This window comes from Ranitomeya variabilis, chromosome 8, assembly GCF_051348905.1.
Source record: "Ranitomeya variabilis isolate aRanVar5 chromosome 8, aRanVar5.hap1, whole genome shotgun sequence".
Classification (NCBI taxonomy): Eukaryota; Metazoa; Chordata; class Amphibia; order Anura; family Dendrobatidae; genus Ranitomeya; species Ranitomeya variabilis.
In genome coordinates this window covers 101,760,145-101,781,633 of record NC_135239.1, presented here as the reverse complement: position 1 = coordinate 101,781,633, position 21,489 = coordinate 101,760,145, and the positions used below count along the sequence as shown (strand labels likewise).

Genomic DNA, 21,489 nt, shown 5'->3' with positions numbered 1-21,489 from the left:
CCTCTTAGAGGAATTGATGCTACGCCATTGGCGGAGAATAAACCGCAGTATTGGACACAAGTGACCATGTGCATGACTCCTGAACATCGGGAGGTGATTCGTTTTCTTGTTCTGCATAAAATGCATGATTTGGTCGTTTTGGGTCTGCCATGGTTACAGGCTCATAATCCTGTTCTGGATTGGAGGGCTATGTCTGTGTCAAGTTGGGGTTGTCAGGGAATTCATTGCGATTCCCCGTCGGTGTCTATTGCTTCCTCCACTCCTTCAGAAGTTCCTGAGTTTTTGATTGACTATCAGGATGTGTTCAGTGAGTCCAGGTCCAGTGCTCTTCCTCCTCATAGGGACTGTGACTGCGCTATAGATTTGATTCCTGGTAGCAAGTTTCCTAAGGGACGATTATTTAATCTGTCGGTACCTGAGCATGCCGCGATGCGTTCTTATATAAAGGAGTCTTTGGAGAAAGGACATATTCGTCCATCCTCTTCCCCTCTTGGTGCGGGATTCTTTTTTGTGGCCAAGAAAGACGGATCTTTGAGACCTTGTATAGACTATCGGCTTCTGAATAAAATCACGGTTAAATTTCAGTACCCTTGGCCACTATTGTCGGACTTGTTTGCTCGGATTAAGGGTGCCTGTTGGTTCACCAAGATAGATCTTCGTGGTGCGTACAACCTTGTGCGCATTAGGCAGGGAGATGAATGGAAAACTGCATTTAATACGCCCGAAGGTCATTTTGAGTACTTGGTGATGCCTTTTGGGCTCTCTAATGCTCCTTCAGTGTTTCAATCCTTTATGCATGACATCTTCCGGAAGTATCTAGATAAATTTGTGATTGTTTATCTGGATGACATTTTAGTTTTTTCTGATGATTGGGATTCTCATGTAAAGCAGGTCAGGATGGTGTTTCAGGTTTTGCGTGATAATGCTTTGTTTGTGAAGGGCTCAAAGTGTCTCTTTGGAGTGCAGAAGGTTTCCTTTTTGGGTTTTATCTTTTCCCCTTCTGCTGTGGAGATGGACCCAGTCAAGGTCCGAGCTATTCATGATTGGACTCAACCCACGTCTGTTAAGAGTCTTCAGAAGTTTTTGGGTTTTGCTAATTTCTACCGTCGTTTTATTGCTAACTTTTCAAGCGTTGTTAAACCTCTGACGGATATGACCAAGAAAGGTTCTGATGTCGCTAATTGGGCTCCTGCGGCCATTGAGGCCTTCCGGGAGCTGAAGCGCCGGTTTACTTCGGCGCCTGTTTTGTGCCAGCCTGATGTCTCACTTCCCTTTCAGGTTGAAGTGGATGCTTCTGAGATTGGTGCAGGAGCTGTTTTGTCGCAGAGAGGCTCTGGTTGCTCTATGATGAAACCATGTGCTTTCTTTTCCAGGAAGTTTTCGCCTGCTGAGCGGAACTATGATGTTGGTAATCGGGAGTTGTTGGCCATGAAGTGGGCATTTGAGGTGTGGCGTCATTGGCTCGAGGGAGCTAAGCATCGTGTGGTGGTCTTGACTGATCACAAGAACCTGATGTATCTCGAGTCTGCTAAACGCCTGAATCCTAGACAGGCTCGTTGGTCATTGTTTTTCTCCCGTTTTGACTTTGTGGTCTCATACCTGCCTGGTTTGAAAAATGTGAAGGCTGATGCTCTCTCTAGGAGCTTTGTGCCTGATTCTCCTGGAGTCTCAGAGCCGGCTGGTATTCTTAAAGAGGGAGTGATTTTGTCGGCCATTTCTCCTGATTTGCGACGTGTGTTGCAGAGATTTCAGGCTGGTAGACCTGTGTTGTGAATTCTGTTTGTGGGCTCCCTCTGGTGGCTACTGGTGGTACTGGCTGACTTCTGTCTTTTATTCCCAGTGCACCTGTTCCTATCAGGAAATGGGAGTTTCCTATATAGTCTGGCTTCTCAGTCATTTACTTGCCGGCTATCAATGTTACCAGAGCTCCTCTGTTACTTGCTACCTGCTCCAAGTCTGCTGATTCAGATAAGTTGGATCATCTGTACTTTTTGTGAAAGTTTTGTCCAGCGTTCATTTGGATCATTTGTACCTTTTGTCCAGCGTGCATTTATATGAATCTTGCTGCTGGAAGCTCTAGCGAACTGACATGACCACTCCGGTGTCATGAGTTGATACCGGAGTTTAAAGTCATTTCAGGATGGTATTTTGTAGGGTTTTGAGTTGACCGCGAAGTCCACTTTTGTATTTTCTGCTATCTAGTTAGTGGGCCTCTCTTTGCTGAACCTGTATTCATACTACGTATGTGTTTTCTTCTTAACTAACCGTCATTATATGTTGGGGGCTACTATCACTTTGGGGTTTTCTCTGGAGGCAAGCCAGGTCTGTGTTTCCTCTACTAGGGGTAGCTAGATCTCCGGCTGGTGCGAGACGTCTAGGGATAAAACGCAGGCACGTTCCCCGGCTACTGGTAGTTGTGCGTGAGGTTCAGCATCGCGGTCAGCTTAGATTCCATCTTCCTAGAGCTAGTCCTGTTTTTGCCTATGTCCCTGCCATTGGGAACCATGACAGACCTGACTCTTGTCCACCTGATAGACTGTTTGTTCCTGATAAATGGACCAGCAGAGTTATTTCCGAGGTTCATTCCTCGGTGTTGGCAGGGCATCCTGGGATTTTTGGTACCAGAGATTTGGTGGCTAGGTCCTTTTGGTGGCCTTCCTTGTCACGGGATGTGCGTGCTTTTGTGCAGTCCTGTGGGACTTGTGCTCGGGCTAAGCCTTGCTGTTCTCGTGCCAGCGGGTTGCTTTTGCCCTTGCCCGTCCCGAAGATGCCTTGGACACACATTTCCATGGATTTCATTTCAGATCTTCCGGTGTCTCAGGGAATGTCTGTCATGTGGGTGGTGTGTGATCGTTTTTCCAAGATGGTCCATTTGGTGCCCTTGCCTAAGTTGCCTTCCTCTTCCGATCTAGTTCCTTTGTTTTTTCAGAATGTGGTTCGTTTGCACGGCATTCCTGAGAATATCGTGTCTGACAGAGGATCCCAGTTTGTGTCCAGATTCTGGCGATCTTTTTGTGCTAAGATGGGCATTGATCTGTCGTTCTCGTCTGCCTTTCATCCTCAGACTAATGGCCAAACGGAGCGAACTAATCAGACGCTGGAGGCTTATTTGAGATGTTTTGTTTCTGCGGATCAGGATGATTGGGTGACCTTCTTGCCATTGGCTGAGTTTGCCCTCAATAATCGGGCTAGTTCCGCTACTTTGGTTTCGCCATTTTTCTGCAACTCTGGTTTTCATCCTCGTTTCTCCTCGGGTCATGTTGAGCCTTCTGACTGTCCTGGGGTGGATTCTGTGGTTGATAGGTTGCAGCGGACTTGGAATCATGTGGTGGACAACTTGAAGTTGTCACAGGAGAAGGCTCAGCGTTTTGCCAACCGCCGCCACGGTGTGGGTCCCCGACTTCGTGTTGGGGATTTGGTTTGGTTGTCTTCTCGGTTTGTCCCTCTGAAGGTTTCCTCTCCTAAGTTTAAGCCTCGCTTTATTGGTCCTTATAGAATTTTGGAGGTCCTTAATCCGGTGTCTTTTCGTTTGGATCTTCCTGTGTCGTTTGCCATTCACAATGTGTTCCATAGGTCTTTGTTGCGGCGGTACATTGTGCCTGTGGTTCCTGCTGTTGACCCTCCTGCTCCGGTCTTGGTTGAGGGCGAGTTGGAGTATGTGGTGGAGAAGATCTTAGATTCTCGTCTCTCTAGACGGAGGCTTTAGTATCTGGTCAAATGGAAGGGCTATGGTCAGGAGGATAATTCCTGGGTGGTCGCCTCTGATGTCATGATTTGGTTCGTGCTTTTCACGCTGCCCATCCTGATCGCCCTGGTGGTCGTAGTGAGGGTTCGGTGACCCCTCCTTAAAGGGGGGGTACTGTTATGAACTATACTTTTGGGCTCCCTCTTGTGGTCACTCGCGGTATGGCTCTTGGATTCTCTTTCCTCAGGTTGGTAGTCACCTGTTCGTTAAGACTCTGGGTGTTTCTGTTTAAACTTCCTGGAGTCTTAGTCCATTGCCTGGCATCCATGTAATCAGTCCTTGTCTGGTTGCTCTTGTCTACTGGTCCTGATTTTTGCAACATAAGCTAAGTCCTGCTTTCTTGTTTTTTGTTTATTTGTATTATTCTGTTTTTTGTCCAGCTTGTTCATAATGTGATTCCTGATTTTGCTGGAAGCTCTTAGGGGGCTGATATTCTCCCCCCATACCGTTAGTCGGTACGGGGGTTCTTGGATATTCAGCGTGGATATTTTAGTAGGGTTTTTCGCTGACCACATAGGTCCGCTTTCTATATTTCTGCTATTATTTAGTGGGCCTCTCTTTGCTGAATCTAGTTCATACTTACGTTTGTCCTTTCCTCTTACCTCACCGTTATTATTTGTTGGGGGCCTGTATCTACTTTGGGGTATCTTTCTCTGGAGGCAAGTGAGGTCTGTATTTTCTCTGAAAGGGTTAGTTAGATCTCCGGCTGGCGCGAGACGTCTAGAACCAACGTAGGCACGTTCCACGGCTGCTATTATTTGTGGGCTAGGATCAGGTATGTGGTCAGCTCAGTTACCACCTCCCTAAGAGCTAGTTTTTATGTTTGCAGACTTTGCTGAAGACGCTGAGATCCTCTGCCATTAGGATCACAACAGACTTCTTCCTCAGGACATAACCACATATACACCGTTATAAGGGGTTGTACATGCATTTGTTTTTGCATCCCATTGACTGTAATGGTGTTCAGTTATGTTCAGTGAATATCCAACAAATTAATCGGCGATTATTACAAATTTGGCAATCGTAATCCGAATCGAACTTTGAAATATTCGCTCATCTCTAGTTATGTCTCCTCGGACTCTTGATGGGGGAGGAAGGAGAACCGGGTTGAGAATTCTGAGGCACAGGCTCTTGGCTACTGAGACTGGACCATGTGGAAGAATTGGTGGTGCTGCTTGTCAACACACTGGAGCTTTTTTCTGCCATCCAACCAACAGCATCATCTCACTTGTCTGTGTTCATCAGTGGTGTAACACGCTTACCGAATTTTGGCAGGAAGCTAGAATGAGATACAGTCACCTACTTATCTGTCACACGGCCTTGGTAGGCACCACCACATCCACGTCCACTTTCCTTAATGTCACCCTTTCCCATATTAAATGCGTTAAGAAAAAAAAATCCTTGCTTTATTTTTCACAAGTACCCTCACAGAGGTGTTATGTAGAAATTTGTGGGTATTTTTTTTTCAGATATCGGCTTTATTAAACATGGCAACAGCAGAGTTGGGAAAATCACAGGTAAGCAGTCACGTTTGCGTATCTCAGCAGGCTTTGCACCAGTCACACAACTGGGAGATAAAGGTATGCTATTTATTTAAGCAATAGAAAATTCTAAAAAAATTTTATTGCCTTTACTGCACACGCCAACAGCAGTTTAAGGAAAATTATTGCCACTGGTAAATTGTGACATTTGCATATCTCTGCAGGCTTGGGCGCCAGTCGCACAACTGCTAGCTAAAGATACGCTATTTATTTAATTAATTCTATTTTTTTATATCGCCTTTACGACACATGTTGACAGCAGATTAAGGCCTGGGTCACACTAGCTTATAACATGGACGAGTGCTATGCGAGAAACATTGCATAGCACTTGGACCAGTGTTAACCTATGAGGCAGATCACATCTGCGATTACTTTCTCATGCCGGATCGGCATGCAAGAATGATCGCAGCATTCTGTGATTGGCACCGAGTCTCAGCCGAATCTCTGCTCACTCGCACCCATATAAGTCTATGGGTGCGAGTGACACAGTGCACATCACTCGGATATCATCCGAGTGCTGTGTGATATACGCAGATGCCAGCAATGGAGGAGATGGAGGAATTAGTTTCTCCACCTCCTCAGCAGCTGTGCTCTGATCCTTTCTGTGTGAGAGGCTTGGAGCACAGTAGTATGACACTTGGCTCCCGCTTGCAGCAGAGCAGGAGCTGAGAGTCATTAGCATATCACATCCCATGCTTTCACATCAGATGCCATACGCTAGTATAACCCCTGCCTAAGGAAAATTATTGCCTCTGGGAAATTGTGACGTTTACGTATCTCTGCAGGCTTGGCACCAGTTGCACAACTGTTAGATAAAGATACGCTATTTGTTTAACCAATATACATTATTTCTTAGTTTTTATATTGCCTTTATGAGACAAGCCAACAGCAGACTCGGGGAAATTACTGATAAATAGTGAGGTTTCCGTAGCTCAGCAGGTTTTGTGACAGTCGCACAACTGCTAGATAAATATTAGCTATTTCAGCAATAGGCAAGGAATATTATTTAACAATTCACTTTTAAAATGGATGTTTGCTATATGCTGGCACTGATGAATATTATTTAGCTGTAAAAAAAAATTATATGCTGGTACGCAGGAATATTATGTAGCTCCAAAATAATTTGTTTAGTATATGCTGGTACTAAGTAATATTATTTGGCTCTAAAAAGAGCTGCCTTGTATATTATGGTAGTGGATGAAAGCTTTCCTATCTCTCCCTATTTCCACAGTATGTTACTAAACTATACAACATAATGCAAACTAGCAGAGATCTCCAGCATGTACTTGCAATGATGATAACACCCAGGTGCCTGACTTTTACTTTCACTCGTATTAAATCTCTCCTTATGCTATGTCCACCTAACAAAGCACTAATCTTCACCCTCAGTAGCTCTTAAAAGAGCTTTCTGGAATCACAAACTCTCCCTACACTCACACTTCCCTCTCATTGCACTGATTCCGGCTGCAATGTGCGCAAGATGGTGTCGGCAGAGATTAAATATCCCTTACTCAGGCCAGCCAATCACAGTAATGTCACACCAAAGATGGTGCCGGCATTACCGTGATCGGCAAGCAAGCTCAAATAAAGCTCCAAACATGCTGGGCGGGTCACTCGAATATGCCAAGGTGAATAGCAAATTACTCACTGAGAAATGAATAGCGTACTTTTCGTGCCAGTAACAAAGAGTGCCGAATATATTTGCTCATCACTAGTAGTTGCCATATCTATGAAACTGTAACTCGCATGTGATATGTCTGTGATTTTAACATAGGGAAAGAAAACATGATTCCATAGATGCATCACTTACTGGGTTGCTTGGTGTTTATTTAATAGAACATCTGTTTTGCATTATGTAGATGCATCAGCACTAAGTCTTCTGTTCTGTACATAACTTTCTCATCCCCTTAGGCAGCTTCCTTGATGCCCTGTGCAATGTCACCTAGCTTCTTCTCAGTGGTGGCTGGGGGATCACACACATATGAGCCTGACCACTGTGCATGTGAGCTGTAGTGATTAGAGTTGAGCGACTTTTACTTTTTTAGGATCGAGTCGGGTTTCGCGAAACCCGACTTTGTCAAAAGTCGGGTCGGGTGAAATCGGCCGATTATTGCGAAAAGTCGGGGGTCGACCAAAACACAAAACCAAATGCAAGTCAATGGGGAAGCAAAGTCGGCATTCAGTGGACAGGAAAACACCTACAGTGCCCATTTTAATGCCAAAAACATCAATTCTTGTTACTTAAGCTTGTCAATCTTAATTTATTTTATAATAATAGTTAGGCATTGAAAATTGGGGATCATTTGGCTAAAGTTCTGGGGGGGTAGGGCTGGCTCAAGTTTTTCGTCGGCCCAGGGAACGCGGACTACGTCACGGCGGTGGAGCAGGGAGAGGTAAGTATTTCAACTTTGCAAGTGCTGTGATCCTGAGCAAGCAGGGGGGGCACACTCGTTCGCATTGGTACTGGCAGAGGGCCCCTCAAAGTACGGCGGTGTTTGACAGCGGGGCGCCTCCCACCGGCAGAGACACTTTTACGTACTATGAGGGGCCCTGTGCCAGTGACGTCGCCAATGAGTATGCCCCCCACCTGATGAAGGAACCTGCACTTTCATCTGCACCTTTCTCTTTGTCCCCGTGTAAAGTGGTATAGTACGGGAAGGGGAACCAGACTTTCAGCAGGGTCAGATACTGGCTGTGTAGAGTGCAAGCGGAATGTAGTGGTCTGGGTCAATGTACAAGCAGACTCATCTAGCAGTGGCTGGGCAATGGGCAGGATGAGGAGGAAACACAGATATAGGCCCAAAGAATAAAGTAGGCTAAATGCAGTTCAAAATTGGTAACAGGACTAAACAGGCGGCATTGCTTTGTTCAGTGGAGGACAACTGTAATGAGTGGCAGACACAGTTAGTAGGCCCAAATAATAAAGTGGGCCAAATAAAGTTCAAAATTGGTAACAGGAGTAATCAGGCGGCACTGCTTTGTTCAGTGGAGGAGAGCAACAAGCAGCGGCAGACACCATTAGTTGGCCCAACCAAACAAGTAGGGCAAATGCAGTTTAATATGTTATATAGGCCAAAAGCCTGAAGATTGAAGCTCAGCGTTGATCAGTGGAGGAGAACACCAAGGAGCACCAGACACCGTTAGTAGGGCCCAACCAAACTAGTAGGCCAAATGCAGTTTCATATTCTATATACAGGCCAAAAGCCTGAAGATTGAAGCTCAGCTTTGATCAGTGGAGGAGAACACCAAGGAGCAGCAGACACCGTAAGTAGGCCCAACCAAACGAGTAGGCCAAATTCAGTTTCATATTATAAATATAGGCCGAAAGCCTGAAGAATGAAGCACAGGAGAAAAGCACAGGAGAACACCAAGGAGCGGCAGACACCGTAAGTAGGCCCAACCAAACTAGTAAGCCAAATGCAGTTTCATATTCTATATACAGGCCGAAAGCCTGAAGATTGAAGCTCAGCTTTGATCAGTGGAGGAGAACACCAAGGAGCGGCAGACACCGTTAGTAGGGCCCAACCAATCTAGTAGGCCAAATGCAGTTTAATATGTTATACAGGCCGAAAGCCTGAAGATTGAAGCTCAGCTTTGATAAGTGGAGGAGAACACCAAGGAGCGGCAGACACCGTTAGTAGGGCCCAACCAAACTAGTAGGCCAAATGCAGTTTCATATTCTAATTACAAGCCAAAAGCCTGAAGATTGAAGCACAGCTTTGATCAGTGGAGGAGAACACCAAGGAGCGGCAGACACCGTTAGTAGGGCCCAACCAAGCTAGTAGGCCAAATGCAGTTTAATATGTCATACAGGCTGAAAGCCTGAAGATTGAAGCTCAGCTTTGATCAGTGGAGGAGAACACCAAGGAGCGGCAGACACCGTTAGTAGGGCCCAACCAAACTAGTAGGCCAAATGCAGTTTCATATTCTAAATACAGGCCGAAAGCCTGAAGATTGAAGCTCAGCTTTGATCAGTGGAGGAGAACACCAAGGAGCGGCAGACACTGTTAGTAGGGCCCAACCAAATTAGTACGCCAAATGCAGTTTCATATTCTAAATATAGTCCGAAAGCCTGAAGGTTGAAGCTCAGCTTTGATCAGTGGAGGAGAACACCAAGGAGCGGCAGACACCGTAAGTAGGCCCAACCAAATGAGTAGGCCAAATGCAGTTTCATATTCTAAATATAGACCGAAAGCCTGAAGATTGAAGCACAGGAGAAAAGCACAGGAGAACACCAAGGAGCGGCAGACACCGTAAGTAGGCCCAACCAAACTAGTAGGCCAAATGCAGTTTCATATTCTAAATACAGGCCGAAAGCCTGAAGATTGTAGCTCAGCTTTGATCAGTGGAGGAGAACACCAAGGAGCGCAGACACCGTTAGTAGAGCCCAACCAAAGTAGTAGGCCAAATGCAGTTTAATATGTTATACAGGCCGAAAGCCTGAAGATTGAAGCTCAGCTTTGATCAGTGGAGGAGAACACCAAGTAGCGGCAGACACCGTTAGTAGGGCCCAACCAAACTAGTAGGCCAAATGCAGTTTCATATTCTAAATACAGGCCGAAAGCCTGAAGATTGAAGCTCAGCTTTGATCAGTGGAGGAGAACACCAAGGAGCAGCAGACACCGTTAGTAGGGCCCAACCAAACTGGTAGGCCAAATGCAGTTTCATATTCTAAATACAGGCCGAAAACCTGAAGATTGAAGCTCAGCTTTGATCAGTGGAGGAGAACACCAAGGAGCGGCAGACACCGTTAGTAGGGCCCAACTAAACTAGTAGGGCCTAACTAAACTAGTAGACCAAATGCAGTTTAATATGTTATACAGGCAGAAAGCCTGAAGATTGAAGCTCAGCTTTGATCAGTGGAGGAGAACACCAAGGAGCGGCAGACACCGTAAGTAGGCCCAACCAATCGAGTAGGCCAAATGCAGTTTCATATTCTAAATATAGGCCGAAAGCCTGAAGATTGAAACACATGAGAAAAGCACAGGAAAACACCAAGGAGCGGCAGATACCGTAAGTAGGCCCAACCAAACTAGTAGGCCAAATGCAGTTTCATATTCTATATACAGGCCGAAAGCCTGAAGATTGAAGGTCAGCTTTGTTCAGTGGAGGACAGCTGTAATGACTCAGACAGACACATGTAGTAGGCCTAAAATAAAAAAGTAGGCTAAATTCAGTTCAAAATTGGTAACTGGAGTAAAGTGGCGTCATTGCTTTGTTCAGCGGAGGACAGCAGTAATGAGGGGCAGACACAGTTTGTAGGCCAAAAAAAGTAAGTAGGCTTAATCCAGTTAAAAACTGGTAACAGGAGTAAATGGGCGGCATTGCTTTGATCAGTGGAGGACAGCTGTAATGTGTGGCGCAGACAGACACAGGTAGTAGGCCTACAATAAAAAAGTTGGCTAAATGCAGTTCAAAACAGGTAACAGGAGTGAACTGGCAGCATTGCTTTGTTCGGTGGAGGACAACTGGAATAAGTGGCTGACACAGTTAGTTGGCCAAAATAGTAAAGTGGGCTAAATATCTGCAAAAAAAGTTCCTAAATAAACAGGTGGCAAAGCTAGGTACAGGGGTGGGTTCCTCTGCTGAGCAGCAGACAGTGGTAGTTCGTGCACAGTATTCACAGGTCTAAATGGAGGGCAGGGCCCCTGTATATTTTTACTATCATCTATCATTTCAACAAATTTGTATTGGCAGCGCCATTGAAGGATTTAACAGCACAGACTAAACAGTGGTGGAGCAGTGAGAGGTAAGTTTTGCAAGTGGTAGAGCACTGTTTGAGCTGGGGGGAACACTCTCTCGTGGGCGGCGGTACTGGCACAGGGCCACTCATATTACGACGGTGTGTCTGACGTTGGGTGTGCACCACCACCGCCAGAGACACTTCATTGTACTATGAGGGACCCTGTGCCAGTGCCGTTGCCCAAAAGTGGGCACACACACCTGTCCAGGCAAACGGCACTCGCACGGGTGCTTGCGCCAAGTGGTGACCACGGCCCCGTGGGGGGAGTCAGCCCATTTAGGGAGGTGTAAAAATGGCCTATGGTGGATATTCAGCAGCTGCAAATGGAGGAATTGGAGCAGTCAGTAAGAGGAGGCCAAAAGGAAGACCTTTTTACAAGAAAGCTACGTGTCAGCAGGGGAAGGTGGGGCAAAATAATTTGAAATCCATGATTGGTTCATTTTAATGAAGGTTAGATCATCAACATTTTGGGTAGCCAGACGAGTCCTTTTTTCGGTCAGTATTGAACCAGCAGCACTGAATACTCTTTCTGATAGCACACTAGCAGCTGGGCAAATGAGCTCCTGTAATGCATATTCTGCCAATTCAGGCCAGGTGTCTATTTTAGTTGCCCAGTTATCAAAGGAGAATGACGGGTGAGGGAGAACATCGATAAGGGAGGAAAAATAGTTCGTAACCATATGGACAAATGTTGTCTCCTGTCACTTTGAATTGATGCAGCAGTACCTGTCGTGTCTGCGGTCATTGCAAAATCACTCCACAACCTGGTCATAAAACCCCTCTGTCCAACGACACTTCTGATTTGTGCACCTCTAACACCTCTGCCATGTTGCTCCCTGCAAGTCGTGTGAGAACCATCACCGCCGCTGTGTGCTGGGAATGCCAGAACCAAACCGTATACAAGAGTTGCTTGTTTGGTAGCCAATATTTGCTCAAGGTTCTCATGTGGCATGATATTTTGCAATTTCCCTTTATAGCGTGGATCCAGGAGGCAGGCCAACCAGTAATCGTCATCGGTCATCATTTTGATAATGCGGGGGTCCCTTTTTAGGATACGCAAGGCATAATCAGCCATGTGGGCCAATGTTCCAGGTGTCAATTCACTGCTTGTGCTGGGTTGAGGAGCACTTTCTGGCAAATCAACATCAGTTGTCTCCCGCAAAACCCCTGTACCTGACCTTGCAACGCCACCAGTTTCTATTGCCCCCTGAGAAGCTTCCTCCTCCCATAAATATTCATCCTCATCATCCTCCTCCTCCTCCTCTTCGTCCGCCACCTCGTCCAGGAGAGTTCCCTGGGCAGACAATGGCTGACTGTCATCAAGGCTTCCCTCCTCCTCGGCTGCAGATGCCTGCTCCTTAATGTGCGTCAAACTTTGCATCAGCAGACGCATTAGTGGGATGCTCATGCTTATGATGGCGTCGTCTGCACTTACCAGCCATGTGCATTCCTCAAAACACTGAAGGACTTGACAGAGGTCCTGTAGCTTCGACCACTGCACACCAGACAACTCCATGTCTGCCATCCAAGTGCCTGCCCGTGTATGTGTATCCTCCCACAAATACATTACAGCACGCCTCTGTTCGCACAGCCTCTGAAGCATGTGCAGTGTGGAGTTCAACCTTGTTGCAATATTGATTATTAGGCGGTGCTGGGGAAGCTTCAATGATCGCTGATGGTTCTGCATACGGCTGGAGTGTACGGGCGACCGACGGATGTGCGAGCAAAGTCTTCGCACCTTCAGGAGCAGGGCTGGTAACCCCGGATAACTTTTCAGGAAGCACTGCACCACCAGGTTCAAAGTGTGAGCCAGGGTGAGCCAGGCAAGGTATGTGTTTAAGTTCTGAAAGGGCTATGGCAGCCATAAAATTCCTTCCATTATCACTGACTACCTTGCCTGCCTCAAGATGTACACTGCCCAGCCATGACTGAGTTTCTTGCTGCCAGACCTTTCGTGGTGTGTCTGTTGTTGCCCAAACACTTCATTTCCAACACAGCCTGCTGACGCTTACCACTAGCTGTTCCATAATGGGACACCTCATGTGCAACACTGGCAGCTGCGGATGGAGTGGTAGAGCGACTGCGCTCTGTGGACGAGCTTTCGCTTCTGGAGGTGGAGGAGGAGGAGGAGGGTTGTCGAACGCCTACTGCCAACTGTTTCCTAGATCTTGGGCTAGGCAGAACTGTCCCACTATGGTGTCATGTCGGACGCTATTCACACTAGGGCGTCCGACAGACAGCGGTAATTCCGCATTTGTCCACTATACGCTCAGTGCCGCCTACTAGATTTTATCTAGGTTATCCGGGGTTAATTTAGTTGGTACTCGGGTTGGAGGCTGGGTCACGCCCACTGCCTTTAAATAGTTCTGCTGGACATTGGGGGTTAGGGGTACCTTGGAGTTGGTGTCGCGTCGGTTTTGGTGGCCCAAAATTCGGCAGGACGTGGTCTCGTACGTATCAGCATGTACCACGTGTGCTAGGGCTAAGACGCCTCGCTCCCATCCTGCTGGCACATTACATCCTCTAGGGGTACCAAGTAGGCCATGGACGGAGATCTCCATGGATTTTATTACAGACCTGCCCTCCTCAGCTGGGAACACGGTCATTTTGGTGGTTGTTGATCGGTTCTCAAAGATGTCACATTTTGTATCCTTGCCTTCATTGCCTAACGTGAAGACTCTGGCTCAGGTATTTGTGCAGGAGGTGGTCAGACTTCACAGGGTTCCATCTGACATCGTGTCTGATAGAGGTACTCAGTTTGTGGCAAAATTTTGGAAAGCATTTTGCTCACTGCTGGGGATCAAGTTATCGCATTCTTCGGCGTTTCATCCTCTGTCAAATCGTCAGACCGAGCGTATGAACTAGAATTTGGAGCAGTATTTACGCTGCTTTGTTTCTGACAATCAGGAGGAGTGGTCGACGTTCCTTCCTTTGGCAGAGTTTGCCATAAATAATCACCACCAGGAATCGTCTGGGGAGTCCCCGTTCTTTTGTGTTTATGGGCATCATCCTCAATTTTGTACTCTGCGTCAGGGGGGCTTTGCTGGCGTCCCGGAGGAGGACCAGTTAGGAGCACAACTGTCATCTGTCTGGAGGAGAGTGAAACAGCGCTTGCTAAGTGTGGGTGCTAGGTACAAACGTGTGGCTGACAGTAGACGGGTGCCAGGTCCAGACCTGAGTGTGGGTGACTGGGTGTGGTTGTCCACAAAAAACATAAAACTCAAAATACCATCCCTGAAATTAGGTCCAAGGTTTATTGGTCCATTTAGGGTCGCCGCCATCATTAACCCGGTAGCCTACCGATTGGAGCTTCCTACGGTTTATAAGATACACAACATGTTCCACAGATCGTTATTAAAAAAGGTGGTGGGTTCCGTGGACGCGACACCGACGCCATCTCCAGTTTTGGTGGATGGCAATTTGGAATTTGAAGTCTCCAAGGTGATTGACTCTCGTGTAGTGCGCCGCACATTACAGTACCTGGTACACTGGCATGGTTATGGGCTGGAGGAGAGGTCTTGGGTACCAGCCTCGGACATTCATGCGGACCGGCTGGTCAGTATGTTTCACCGCCTCCATCTGGACAAGCCGGGTCCTATAAGTCGTGAGGGCCCTGGGGTCCCTCGTACAAGGCGGGGTACTGTCATGTCGGACGCTATTCACACTAGGTCGTCCGACAGACAGCGGTAATTCCGCATTCGTCCACTATACGCTCAGTGGCGCCTACTAGATTTTATCTAGGTTGTCCGGGATTAATTTAGCTGGTACTCGGGTTGGAGGCTGGGTCACGCCCACTGCCTTTAAATAGTTCTGCTGGACTTTGGGCGTTGCCGATTATAGCTTGTGCCTCGTGCCTAGTGATTCCAGTCTGGAGTGGTGGTCTTGGAGTAGAAATATCGTATCTGGTGGTGTATTATCCTTTGTCATATTTCTCCTTCCTATATTTGTATTTGTTTTGCCCTGTGCACGTTATAGTGTTTTCCTGTGTGTCTGCGGCGTGGTGCGTTTTTAGTTTTCCCTGTCTGTGCTTTCTGCTGAGGTTGGTGTGTGGTCTAATCACTGGGTGGTGGGTGAAGGTTTCAGCATAGGGCTGAAACAGGAGTCAGGGTCAGGCCTGGTGGCCCAGACAAGCACACCATTAGTGTAAATTCTGGGAGAGGGACAGACAGGGTTTTCCCTAGTCTGAGGGATATCGCAGGGGCCCGGGTAACCAGACTTAGTCTATCCAGTACCCCCGTGACATATAGCTGTCCCCTGTGGACCCTGCATCCACCACATTAACCCAGTGTGCCATGATGGACACGTAACATCCCTGGCCATGCCTACTGGTCCATGCATCTGTTGTGAGGTGCACCTTTCTACTGACTGATTGCCTGAGTGCATGGACATTGCGGTCTTTGACATGCTGGTGGAGGGCTGGGATGGCTTTTCTCTCGAAGAAGTGTCGACTGGGTAGGTCATAGCAAGGTACTGTGTAGGCCATCAGGGCTTTGAAAGCTTTGCTTTCAACCAACCGGTAGGGCATCATCTCTAACGAGATTAGTCTAGCAATGTGGGCGTTCAAACCCTGTGTACGTGGATGAGAGGGTGAGTACTTTCTTTTCCTAACGAGAGTGTCTTGTAGGGTGAGCTGGACTGGAGAGGTGCATATGATGGAACAAGCGGTGGTGGTGGTGGACATGGCGGACTGAGAGAGGGTTGGTGATGGTATTCTCGATGTTGACCTACATACAGTGTTTCCTACCAAAAACCTTGTGATTCCCTGACTGCTTTGGCCTTGCGACGATACCTCCACATTTGCTGCTGGTGGTGTCCTAACCAGTGGGCTTACAGTGAGGGAAGCAATGTAGCGTTGCTGACTACCTTCATTCTGTGCAGGTGCACCAACGGTACGGGATGTTTCGTAGTTAGTCCAAGCTTGCAAGTGCATGCTGGTTAAATGTCTACGCATGCACGTTGTATTTAAATTTTTGACATTCTGCCCTCTGCTAAAGGTCTTTGAGCATTTCTTACAGATAACTTTGCACTGATCATTCGGATATTGGTTAAAAAATTGCCACACTGCACGAATACCTTTTCAGGCATTGCACGCTGTGCTGCTTTCACCGGATGGCCACGCTGTCCTAAAACTGGTTTTGTTTTCGACACACATTTTTGGCCTGATACGGGCCTGACAGATGAAAGCTGTTGCGATGTTGATGCCTCCTGCGGCTCATCCTCCTCCGCTTCAGAGCTACTGCCAGCGGCACCCTCTTCCCCCAATGGCTGCCAATCTGGGTCTACAACTGGGTCATCTATCACCTCCTCTTCAATGTCCTGTGCACCTTCCTCTGTGTCACCGTGTAAGGTGCTATAGCGTTCTGGACGGGGCACCATAGTCTCATCAGGGTCAGATTCTGGCTGAGTACACTGCCAGGGCAATGTTATGATCTGAGTCAATACAACAGCATAAAAATCTAGCTCTGGCTGTGCATCTGTGCACTCCATGTCCGATTCATCTTGTAATGGGCTGTGACCTATTTCCCTTTCTAACCCAGGCACGGTATGTGTAAAGAGCTCCATGGAGTAAACTGTAGTGTCACCTGCCGCATCCTTCACTTTTGCTTTGGGTGAAGGACACAAGGAAGTGACTTGTTCCTGACCGTGAGCATCCACTGACGACTCTCTGCTTTTAAATTTGGAACTTTCAGAAGAGGAGGCGAAAGAGCTAGAGTCAGCAAGGAAAGCCAAAACTTTTTCCTGCTGCTCCGGCTTTAAAAGCGGTTTTCCTAGTCCCAGAAAAGGGAGCCTTCGAGGCCTTGTGTAGCCAGACGATGACGCTGGCTCAACAACTCGAGCCTTAGGTGCTATTTTGCTTTTCCCACTACCACCAGATGCTCCTCCACCACCACCACCATCATTACCAGCTGGCAATGAACGCCCACGGCCTCTTCCACCAGACTTCCTCATTTTTGGGAAAGTGTAAACAAACTATCAACCATTATATGGTACTATAAAGCAAGGTAGAAGGTGTATGTAAACTTGTTGAGAATTTAACTCTCCCTTTTTATGTGTGGAAGACGGCATCAAAAATAATGCCCACTGTATCACACTGCACAGTATAAGTGGCAGAAAGTGACTGGCAGATATACGCCAAACAGAACTGACGCAGATGCACATAGTGGCAATATAAATCTCCCTTTTTATGTGTGGGAGACTGCGGCAAAAATAATGTCAAACAGAAATCAGTCCCAGGAGCGCTGAAGGAAACTCAGACAACATATGTAGTTTACCACAATGCGTTTCGACGGTAAACACAGTCTTCTTCAGGTAGGCCACTGACTGATTTCTGTTTGACATTCGCTCTTATCCTCCCTTTGAGGTATTCAGCTGGAGCTGCGGTGGTGCTCGACATCTCCCCTTCCCTGGGTTGATTCCTCTGCGCTCCCCTGTGACTGCTTTCACTTATTTTTTATGCAGCAAAAATAAGGCCCACTGTAATACACTACACAGTATAAGTGGCAGAAAGTGACTGGCAGATATACGCCAAACAGAACTGACGCAGATGCACTTAGTGGCAATATAAATCTCCCTTTTTATGTGTGGGACACTGCTGCAAAATTCAGGCCCACTGTATTACACTACACAGTATAAGTGGCAGAAAGTGACTGGCAGATATACGCAAACAGAACTGACGCAGATGCACTTAGTGGCAATATAAATCTCCCTTTTTATGTGTGGGACACTGCTGCAAAAAAAAAACAGGCCCACTGTATTACACTACACAGTATAAGTGGCAGAAAGTGGCTGGAAGACATATAACAAAAAGGGGACTGTACTACAATAACAATCTCCCTACAATGATCTCAAGAGTCAGGACAAGTATGGCAGCCAGCAATAAAAATGACTGCTGCACACAAAAGTGGGGACAAATAAACAATAGAACTGTGCAGAAAGGAGCAACAGGACTTTTGCTTTTAAAAAAGCAGTTGGTTTGCACAGCGGCGTACAAACAGCAATGCAGCTATCAGGGAGCCTTGTAAGCTACAGAGCTGATGCACAGAAATCTTGCCTCCAATGTCCCTGCAAAGAAAAGGTGGTGTTGGACAGTGGAAATCGCTACAGCACAAGTGGTTTGGGGGTTAATCTTCCCTCCCTAACTATATCCCTGCTTCTGATGAAGCTGCAGCAACATCTCCCTATGCTCAGTTCGGCAGAAGTAAGATGGCGGTCGGCGTGCACGCCCCTTTATAGCCCCTGTGACTCCGCAGAAAGCAAGCCAATCACTGTCATGCCCTTCTCTAAGATGGTGGGGACCGAGATCTATGTCATCACGCTGCCCACACTCTGCATCCACCTTCATTGGCTGAGAAATGGCGCTGAAAGCGTCATACGAAACGCGACTTTGGCGCGAAGATCGACGACTTTGCCGAAAGTCGGCGATTTTTGAAATTGTCCAATCCGTTTCGCTCAACCCTAGTAGTGATAATAAAGTGATAATCTCCTGCTGATAAAATACTGTTTGCATTGAAACTACAAAACACCACCTAATAAATAATACATACCTGGAATCAGAGCATCTTGCCCTATATCACGCTACTCTCAGATTAGCTGGCAAAATCTTGCTGACAGATTCCCTTTTAATATTTGCCATTGCACACTATATTTTTTGGGTAGTCCTAGCCTAACTATCTCAGCGTGTTACCTCATGTAATATTGATTTATTTCATTCATGTTTTTCAGATGCTGTGTTCAAAAGAATAGAAGTCAAGAATTTGCATTATGAATTATTTCAAGATGATTTTCTTTAAAAAGTCACACTGCACTAAGTTGACTGTTACACTGCTATTGTTTTTCTTTTTGGTTCTTCTCACTGTGACTCTGTTGATTTTATGCAATTTTGCTTGGTCTCCATTGAGATTAGTAAGTCAGGATAGTAATTTAAAAAGTGTGATTTCTACATTGTCATGGAAATCTCAGAAAAATGATGCACCAAAAGTGAATGAACTCTACATTGAACAATCACAAAATAAATCAAGATATCCTTCATTTACTAGAATAAATATGACTAAAATATCTGACAATATCCACAAATCAAAATATGAGTATATTATCAATGAACCTGATAAATGCAAGGAACGTGTTCCATTTCTAGTTCTGCTTATAACTGTACAAAGATGGCAACATGAAGCTCGTCAGGCAATAAGAAAAACGTGGGGAAGAGAGGATCTTCTACCTGGAGTCAAGATACTTAGGTTATTTTTCCTAGGTAAAGACCCTATACTAAATACTGAAGTTGAAACAGCCATTTCAGTAGAAAGTCAAGGATTTCATGACATTATCCAACAGGATTACCTGGACACATACGCAAACCTCACCATGAAGGTATTGATGGGTTTGAACTGGATAACCACATACTGTCCCCACGCCTTGTATGTCATGAAGACAGACAGTGACATGTTTGTTAATACTGAAAATTTGGTTAACAAGCTCCTCCAACCAAATCATCCACCAAAAACAAATTATTTCACAGGATTTCTAATGCTTAATGGTTCACCCATTCGCAATTTAGACAGTAAATGGTATGTGTCACCAGATGAGTATCCCGAAGAAACATATCCTTCTTTTTGTTCTGGGACTGGATATGTTCTCTCAGGAGACCTGACCCACAAAATAATCAAAATCCTTCCAAATGTTAGATGGATACATCTGGAGGATGTGTTTATTGGGTTATGCCTTGAGAAATTAGGAGTTGAACCAGTGGTGCCACCCCCAAACTCTGAATTTAATAACTGGAGAGTCGCGTTTTCAAATTGCAGATACCACAATATTGTTACAGCCCATCAACTGAGTCCTAGTGAGATACTGTATTATTGGACCAGACTACAAGACACTAAGCATCTCTGCGCATAAGTTACTACATATGGACTTGTCAAAAAAAATTCCTTAAAACATCATCATCCTTCTGGACTGCTCCAAAGTACATTATTTTCTGTTATAGTTTAAATGTTCAGCAATCAATTACAAAATTATTCTCAAGCATAAGATCTGCATCATACTGAGCAGATATGACTATGTTATTTATGTAATGCACAGCACTTTACAGAAATCTCCATCACTGTCCCCATATGCTCTCACAATCTAACTTCCCTATCATTATGTCTTTAGAGTTTGGGAGGAAACCAGAGGACCCAGTGGAAACCCACACAAACACGGGGAGAACATACTCCTTGCAGATGTTGTCCTTGGTGGGATTTGCGCCCAGAACTCCAGTGCTACAGTGCTAACCATTGAACCACTGTGCAGTACTGTGGTATTACTATATATAGTACAAGCAATGAAGCAATCGCAGGATCAAGTTCAATGATAATGTAAAGCATTTAATATATAAATATATAGATATATAATGAGGAGAATAATCAAACAAAAAAGCTCCAGCATCAGACATCCAAAACTTCATTTTATTACAATGCCTTTAAAAACATGCTGTTAAAATAGTGAGTGATGTAAATGCCTTTCGAACGAAAGTGTTCTTAATCATAACCATATCTGTGATCAGAGCAAAAACATAGCTAAATAGAAGTGGAGGAAAAGGAAATGAGGTGAGCAATTAGTCATGTAAATGAGACAATTATGCTAATGACTAGTGTTGAGCATTCCGATACTGCAAGTATCGGGTATCGGCCGATACTTGCTGTATCGGAATTTCCGATACCGAGATCCGATACTTTTGTGGTATCGGGTATCGGGTATCGCAACAACATTAATGTAATAATGTGTAAAAAAGAGAATTAAAATAAAAAATATCGCTATACTCACCTGTCCGACGCAGCCGGGACCTCAGCGAGGGAACCGGCAGCGTTGTTTGTTTAAATTTCGCGCTTTTACTTGGTTACGTGAAGTCCCGGCTTGTGATTGGTCAGGGCGGCCATGTTGCCGGGACGCGGACCAATCACAGCAAGCCGTGACGAAATTACGTCACGGCTTGCTGTGATTGGTCCGCGTCCCGGCAACATGGCCGCCATTAACCAATCACAAGCCGTGACGTCACGGGAGGCTGGACATGCGCGTATTTTGAAAAGCGCGCGTGTCCAGCCTCCAGTGACATCCCGGCAACATGGCCGCCATTAACCAATCACAAGCCGGGACGTCACGGGAGGCTGGACATGCGCGTATTTTGAAAAGCGCGCGTGTCCAGCCTCCCGTGACGTCACGGCTTGTGATTGGTTAATGGTGGCCATGTTGCCGGGACGCGGACCAATCACAGCAAGCCGTGATGTAATTTCGTCACGGCTTGCTGTGATTGGTCCGCGTCCCGGCAACATGGCGCCGTGACCAATCATAAGCCGGGACGTCACTGGAGGCTGGACACGCGCGCTTTTCAAAATACGCGCATGTCCAGCCTCCCGTGACGTCACGGCTTGTGATTGGTTAATGGCGGCCATGTTGCCGGGACGCGGACCAATCACAGCAAGCCGTGA

General features: G+C 46.3%; 1 protein-coding gene across 2 annotated transcripts in view; it reads left to right on the top strand.

Annotated features, from left to right (window-relative positions):
* LOC143788879 (beta-1,3-galactosyltransferase 2-like) overlaps nt 1-20,646 on the top strand; it is a 61,746-nt gene extending 41,100 nt beyond the window's left edge. Inside the window, exons 1-2 of one of the 2 annotated variants that reach the window (XM_077278800.1) lie at nt 5,211-5,262; nt 18,752-20,646. In XM_077278800.1, the coding sequence (XP_077134915.1) occupies nt 18,791-19,921 (1,131 nt within the window). In that variant the 5' untranslated portion in view covers nt 5,211-5,262; nt 18,752-18,790 and the 3' untranslated portion in view covers nt 19,922-20,646. Of the gene's footprint in view, nt 1-5,210; nt 5,263-18,751 lie in introns of those variants that run through there. The other variant, XM_077278799.1, reaches the window with a different exon arrangement.
* The last annotated feature ends 843 nt before the right edge of the window (nt 20,647-21,489 follow it).